This window comes from Sander lucioperca, chromosome 10 (assembly GCF_008315115.2).
Source record: "Sander lucioperca isolate FBNREF2018 chromosome 10, SLUC_FBN_1.2, whole genome shotgun sequence".
Lineage (NCBI taxonomy): Eukaryota > Metazoa > Chordata > Actinopteri > Perciformes > Percidae > Sander > Sander lucioperca.
Window position 1 is genome coordinate 18,423,289 of NC_050182.1, and position 7,687 is coordinate 18,430,975.

Here is a 7,687-nt window from a genome sequence, read left to right on the forward strand (position 1 = left end):
TATGGCTCGTTTTCCGTTTGAACACATTGTCATCAATATTAACAAGGTTTAAAATGACCCATTTTTCAAATTTGGATATCATTTCAAAATCAGAAATCAGTAGTAACTACATGAAAACTTCACTGTTGCATGAAATATCGTTTGTTTAGCCTACATCATCAGTTTCTATCTAATGTGAATCAAGAGGCTCTATCAGCTTCGCTACCTGTCTTCAAAAAACTTTATTATTCAAGTACAGATCCATAAACACATTGAAAACATTAAATGCATACATACATACACGAAAAAGGGGCGCATTAAATTTACATTAAAGAGGTTGTAAGGCATTGTAAATGTTCAGAGTCCGGATGGCTTTCTTATTTGTCAGTCCTTTTTTAAGGTTTTAAAATATAATTTCATGTCATTTTTAAATTGGTGACTAGCCTATTCGGTTTTCTTTCAGATCATTTACATTTATAGATATAAAATTTTCAAATAAAATTAAAAGATTCAAAATAAAAAACATGTCATTTATCCAAATAATTTTCTTCATAGTAAAAAAATTCTACCAGGCTGTCTTGGTCATGGATGTATTAAGAGAACGGTCTTGGTCCGTTAAATGACTGACTTGGATGTGGGCGGGGCTTGATGTCAAGCGGAGATTGCAACACGTTGCAGGTGTGTGAGCCAAACACACCCAGAGAAGGTATATAAGCTCTGGGTTTCCATCTCAAAGTCACCCTGCTACCTGCTACTGCTGCACGTTCAACTTTATCTGATCATCACAACAAGGTACGACTCTCAGTCCTGACTTTCATCATAGCAACAGATGTTTTAATTCATATCTACAGAAAAGAGTTTACATCTGTTCTTTATCACGATGCCTTGTTTCTGTAAAACGTGCTAACTTTATTTAATCTTCCTCTATCACCAAATAGCATTGCTGCAATTACAATGATTGAAATTGTCATTTTCATTTTGTATTTTAGTTCACATTTTGCGTAACTTCATTAATACCGTATTTCCTCAAATAAAAGCCGGGGCCTTTATTTACCTGAAGTGCAGAAGGTACCAGGCTTGTATTTGAAGCAGGCTTTTATTAGAGGCAGGCCTTTATTCTTAATTTCATCTGTTTGAAAAGTATAACTATTTTAAATAAACTGTTTTAAATGAAAAACCATAGCGTTCCAGTGGACAGAGATCATTCATTTTTTAAGAAACATTTGCACAAATATCACCATTTACAACAACAGCCAGAAGGGCAACAAAACAATTTGGGTCAGAATGAATCAAACACCACCATTGTGTCAGTTTGAACCCTGTAAATGTACCGGGTATTTATTTCAAATACAGGTACTACAGTATTGCTGGTAGATTACAATAAGAGCATACAGTAGTTGCTGGTTTGCAGCACACCAGTATCTGATTAACGTTACAGACGGTAGCTAGCTAGCTTTGTTTCTAGCTCCAGGCTAACTTCTTTCCTCCCACCTCCAGCTAGCTAGCTGTGCTCTGCTCTTGTCGGCTAATCTTGTCAGCTCATCCTTCTGTTTCTTCCAGTATCGGATTCTCCTGGGGTCAATGTCGAAACGTCTCGCAGCTTTTTCACCCGAGTTTTCCTCCGCATACTTTAAAACTCTTTTCGTTTTGTTGTTGAAAAGTCCGTCAATAGCACCAGAGTCCGTCTTTCTCTGCTAGCACTAAATGAGACCCGTGTTACAGCCAATGTAGCTACTGCCATCTATTGGCACCTGTACGTTACTGCAAACTACACTTGGCTGAGTAACACATACAGCCGCATTGACTAAAATACCGGTTGGACAATAATCCAGAAAAACAAAGTGTGGAAAAAAGCATAAATGTATTGTTGAATCTGTTAAATGAAATTGGTAGAAATGTACATTACAATGAACTTGAATTTTATTTACTTAATATTATATGAAAGGCATTTAGGAGATTATCCACACTATTTTTTCCCCGGCCTTAATTTGAGACCGGCCTTTATTTGTCCGTGTTGACCACGCCCCCGGCCACTATCAGAGGCCCGGCTTTTAATTGACTACCGGTTTTTATTTGAGGAAATACGGTAAGCTATCATTAATATACTGCGTCTCTACCCAGATGGAATCAGGTCTTCATTTCATGGTGGTCCTGTGTTTGACCAGTGGACTGTGGACTGGAGCAAATGTAAGTCATACGCACACTAAAACATTTACTTTACAAAGATCTTTGGTTTTATAACACCTTAACTTTTACATTAAACCAGTCTTGTGAGAGTTCTTCCAGCCCAACATCATGTTTGTGAACATGACTGATATTAATAATAAAATTAAAATGTGAATGTTTTAATATATTGCAAATAAAAAGAAAGTAAACTACAAAACACATTTCAATCAAAACTCAAAATCTTGTCATGTGTATTTTTTTAAACTCTAAGGGTTAAATACTAAAGATCATTACTTTATGTTTACAGGCAGAGAATAAGACAGCATCAGGTTGGTACTTCTCATAATGGTGGAGGTGAAAGACTGGAGTATGTACTTTGTGATTGCACTTTTGGTTAATTTAAAGTCTATAAAAATGATTTTAGGATTGCTCGAGATCAAAGCAGGTCCTATTTGGGAGGCTGTCCATAAAGATTGTGCTGAGGGACACTATTCTCAGACCTCCCTGGCTTTGGACAATTGGAGGCTCTTTACATGATTGTCCTTCTAATCATCTACATTTGTGTTATAGATGACTGGTCTAAACGATGCCCTCCTGGTTGGACTGAGTCTGACCAAAAGTGTTACATATTCCACGACAGTGAAAAGGACTGGGCTGATGCAGAGGTACGTTTTGAAATTATATCAGTCATATATAATGGTTTGATAAGTGCCAGCTTGTCTTCCGTTGGAACAATTTGATTATAGATTTAGCCTACATATTTTTTGGGAGGCGTTAGGGACCTGGATAATGGATAGGGGGGGCGCTGGCACAAAAAAGGTTGAGAACCACTGGTCCGTCACTATGTCGTGACACATCATTCAATCATTGGCTATGTGCCCAGCGGAACGAACCAGAGGAGCTGAAATGAAGTAGTAAAGTTGGTTAAGAAAAAACTAAACGTGGCTAGTGGAAAATCTGATTGGCTGGTAGCTTTAGAAAATCAACTAGCTGGTGATCAAAAACATTAATTTAAAGCCCTGGTTATAACCGACCCACTGTAAGTGGGATACGCTCTAAACCAGCAGTTCAGACAGACAACTCACACATAAATCTAACAATGCAATGGCAGTTCAGTAACATCCCTGCAGCTGTGGTCTTGAATCCTCTATTATCTGTGACCGAGACAAGACTAAGTAAAAATAAGGGTTGATTCCAAGACGAGACCTTCAGAAAGTGGTCTTGAGACCAAGACTGATCTCAGGTACTACAGCACTGGTTCATGTAGTAATGTTAGGAAGCCACCAGCATTCTCTGTCACATTATCACTTTGGGCCCTATTTCAGCGCTCTAAGCGCACGGAGTGAAGCGCCTGGCGCAGGTGCATTTAGGGCCTAGTGTCCAAATCCACTTTTGCTAGTTTAACGGCAGATAAAAGGGTCTGTGCACCGGGCGCATGGTTCTAAAGGGTTGTACTTAGTGTCTTCATTAATCAGAGGGGTGTTTTGGGCGTAACATGCAATAAACCAATCAGATCATTTCCCATTCCCTTTAAAAGCCAGGTGCGTTTGGACCTTGGAGCATTGCTATTATGATGGAGGATTTGCTGAGCAGGAATATCTTTATTTTTAATCTTCTGCATGTGTGTGCTGCTGCATGTCCCTGTGTATGTAACAAGCATAGTGTGTGCGCACATTTTACTAATGTGCTGTTTAAAGCAGCCATATTATGCTCATTTTCAGGTTCATAATTGTATTAAGGTTGTACCAGAATAGGTTTACATGGTTTAATTTTCTAAAAACACCATATTGTTGTTGTACTGCACCGCTCTCTCTCACTGCTGCAGATCCTCTTTTCAGCTGGTCTCTGTTTTAGCTACAGAGTGAGACCTCTTCTTCTGTACTATATTTGATTGCACTGCACATGCCCAGTAGCTCAGATGTAGATCATGTCAGCTAGCTAGCTCCATAGACAGTAAAAGAGGCTGTTTCTACAACTTTGGTCAGTTACAAGGCAGGATTAGCTGGGAGACTTCTAAATGAGGGCGCACATGGAAGTAGTTCTTTTGTAGATTATGGTGAACTTGTGTGTGTTGTAGCAGTGCTTTGCTATTGAGAATGAGGTAGCATGCTAGCATTAGCATGCTAGCATTAGCCATAGTGTTAGCATGCTAACGCTACGAGCTAATGGTTGCGGTTAGCCTGCTCGTGCCGATTTTGAACAGCTCACCCAGAGACTGAAGGCAGGACACATTCAGAAACCGTATCTCACTCTAAACAGCATGGGTGGATTTTTTTCAAAGTTTGTATGTGTGGAAGCACCAGAGACACAACATAACACCCCAAATCCCAGAAAGTGGTTTGTTTTTTTTTCATCATATGGGCACTTTAAATAACAATGAAATGCTGCGTCATTGACTTTAGACCAGGTTTTTGTTGGTCAATGGCGCCATCACTTTCCGCTGCCTCAAGATAGCAATACGCCCAGAATGCACCTGAACACACCTCCCTGTAAGACCATGCATTATTTTTTTTTCTCACTGTCTTTTGTTGCTCCACACTTTCTCCTTTTCAGCGTTTCTGCACTTCTATCGGTGGAAATCTGGCTTCCCTCCAAACTACAGAGGAGTACGAGTCTATCAGAGAGGTGATTCAGCTAGTGACTGGCACTGACACAAACATTTGGGTCGGAGGCTACGATGCAACAAAGGTGAGTCCAACCTTTCTTTACAGTACATGCTGTAACCAGTCTTTGAACATAACCGTAACACAACAAACTAAAATTTATAAATTAAGGCTGGATCTGAAACAAACAAAATAAATCTCCATGAAATTCCAAGGCAAATTCCACGCAAGTATACTTATTGTGGCAAACCTTTTTTTAAATCTGATTCTGCAATGAAGCTTCCGTCCATGTGGTCCAAAATGTTAATCTATAAACGATCTGAGGTAAAAAAAAAAATGATATAGTGAAATATAAAGTCTACATTGGGGGGCGTTGAGGCTACGTGCAGGCAAAAGTGGCCCAAATCTTTTTGGGGTCAAGTGACCAGGTCACACTCAAATCTTGCCCAGATCTGATTTTTTTCAAATCAGATCTAGACCACTTCCATATGTGGTCCTGAATCAGACCCAGGTCAGATTTTTTTCAATGTGGCCACAGTGTGAACAACCAAGGAGGATTTGATGCAACTTTTACGTCAATCTACATCGACATTTGTCACAATTATGCGCCAGCGGGAGTTAGCCGTAGACACAGACCGTAACATTAAAAACTTGACTAGGCCTACAACATGGAGAACAGTGATGGAGCAAGTCAATGGAGGGAGAGGGAGGTGTTAGACCTCATTAGTGTATGGGGAGAGACTTCAATTCAATCAAAACTAGAAGGATCATACCGTAACCGTCTCCTCCTCAGCACCTGCTCATTAATGTTACGGCTGCCATTACACAAACATTTTGAAATAAATGCTGACTTCCTCCCTAACTTTAGTGCAACAGCGTGCACTAAATGTGTGATGTCATTGTTCTTTTGCGCATGCGGGTCAGTTGGAAATCACAAACCGTTCACACAGGAATCAGATATAGGCCACATTTGAAAGGGTAATGTGAACAGCCAAACAGAAAATCGGATCTGAGCAAAAAATCCGAATTAAGCATGAAGACTTGCGGTGTGAACGTAGTGACACCGCCGCATCAATCACTTTTGGCCGCCACCAATGAAGCTCCAAAACACAAAAAATGGTATTCGGGACAGTCCTAGTATAATTAAGTTAAAGGCTATGTAACTTTTTCTTTCAGGATGGTGTGTGGCTGTGGAGTGATGGTTCCAAGTTTGACTTCAAAGGATGGGGCAAAGTGGAGCCCAACGGCCGGGCAAAAGAGAACTGCATGGAGATTAACTTTAACGGTAAAAAACTAATTATCTGTTAATAGAAAAAGGATCTTTTGTAACTTCTAATGTGCTGTAACCCAACATCATTACATTTTGTTTCATTTATACATGGTATTTATTTTTGGTTTTATCTTTTGAAATGTGCTATCATTTATGCAACAGTGAAGCATTTTATCAGTTTTGGAGAGCGCTATATAAAGACAGTTTGACTTCCTTAGTTGAGAAAAGGGAAGCAATGTCAAGGTGAAAACTAACTCTTTATTATTGTCCCTTTTTTAAATCTGTCTACAGGACAAGATTATGTCAACGACACGATTTGTAGTCTGAAGAAATCTTTCTTCTGTTCCAAACCCCTGTGAAGACGCCCGCCGTGAGCCGACACAAATGTCATGATGTCACATCGCCACTGATGTCACTTCTACCAGGACGTTGAGCCTCGACGTCACTGCTGGAAGATCTATTGACAGTTCAGATTTGATTTCAGTTTGATCAATAAATAAATATATCCTGTTCAGCAATCTGCCTCACTCCTTTTATTACCATCTCAAGGCCATTTTATGCTTTTGCATTGAATCAACGGCGTACCCCCGCAGACCCCTCTGCGTCTACGCCGGACCCTACGCCATAGTCTGACGTGTACCTCTCGAAAAATGTAACTACATGGCTTGGTAGCGTTGCATATCCCCCGACTCATTTCCTGGTTCTTCTCCGTAAACATGAAATCAAGGAGAGGATTAACTTCTCCTGCTCCAGATTTCCCACCGTGGTCAGAAAGAACAGAGGAGACACTTTCTCTCACTATGACTCTAGAGTCACTACTCACTCTGCAGTGTTGGGCAAGTTACTTCCAAAATGTAATACATTATAGATTACTAGTTACTGTCATTTAAGAGTAATTAGTTATATTACAATATTACTGTCTCTGAATTCAAATGTGTTACACTACTTTTGAGTTACTTTCACCAAAAATAACAGGGGAAGTTTGATTTGGCAGCTAGCTTGTGAATTTCACCACCGGATCAATGAAGTCTCGTCTTTATCCACTTTAATACATCATAGATTATTCATATGTTGTATAATTAAAAATATGCAAAGTAACTAAAGCTATACAAAATAAGTAAACCGTATAATAGGCAAGTAGGAGAAAATGAAAATACTCAATTAAAAGTATGGCATTGTTGTAAAATGTTTGTTTATAGCACTTCAATAAATTCATGTTTAGGTTAAAACACTCTAAAGGAAATGTTCAATTATAGTGTGATTTAAAACTCACTAACATTATTTACAGTACCTGATTTGTGAAAAGGTAGCCTACACAACCTTATTTAACAGTAATTTAGTATTACTGCGAACCGTCACAGGAAGTGCTTTTATTTTGAAGTAAGCTACACGAGTTGTCTGTTGTAGCTACTCTTGCTAGCTTACTGAGATGCAACATGTCCGTCAGGCTCAAGTTGTTCACTTTCTTGTGTAAAACTGCAACATATTGAACAGTAAATGGTCACAGTAAAAGACAAGCGTTTTTGGTCGTCATTCGAAGCCATTCCACTACAGGGCAGAGTTACTCTCCACGGCTGATAAAATGCAATGATATTTACGTGTAGCAAGCCTCAACATTAATTCCCGACATGTTTATATCTGTCAGCCGCTGACGTACCGTCACCTGTTG

General features: G+C 39.4%; 1 protein-coding gene across 1 annotated transcript; it reads left to right on the forward strand.

Moving 5' to 3' along the window:
• Positions 1-663: 663 nt before the first annotated feature.
• LOC118496061 (galactose-specific lectin nattectin-like) lies at positions 664-6,536 on the forward strand. Its single transcript, XM_036006192.1, has 7 exons — positions 664-771; positions 2,101-2,166; positions 2,453-2,474; positions 2,716-2,810; positions 4,699-4,833; positions 5,925-6,033; positions 6,310-6,536. Exons 2-7 carry the CDS (start codon positions 2,101-2,103, stop codon positions 6,375-6,377), a joined length of 495 nt encoding a protein of 164 aa, XP_035862085.1. The 5' UTR covers positions 664-771; the 3' UTR covers positions 6,378-6,536.
• Positions 6,537-7,687: the final 1,151 nt, after the last annotated feature.

What these genes read in the sequence shown, in the direction of transcription:
- LOC118496061 (XM_036006192.1), top strand. Translation starts at nt 2,101, where the DNA reads ATGGAATCAGGTCTTCATTTCATGGTGGTCCTGTGTTTGACCAGTGGA. An exon ending in GACTGTGGACTGGAGCAAAT is followed by an intron (nt 2,167 to 2,452) that starts GTAAGTCATACG and finishes TTATGTTTACAG; the next exon opens with GCAGAGAATAAGACAGCATC. An exon ending in GAGGCTACGATGCAACAAAG is followed by an intron (nt 4,834 to 5,924) that starts GTGAGTCCAACC and finishes TTTTTCTTTCAG; the next exon opens with GATGGTGTGTGGCTGTGGAG.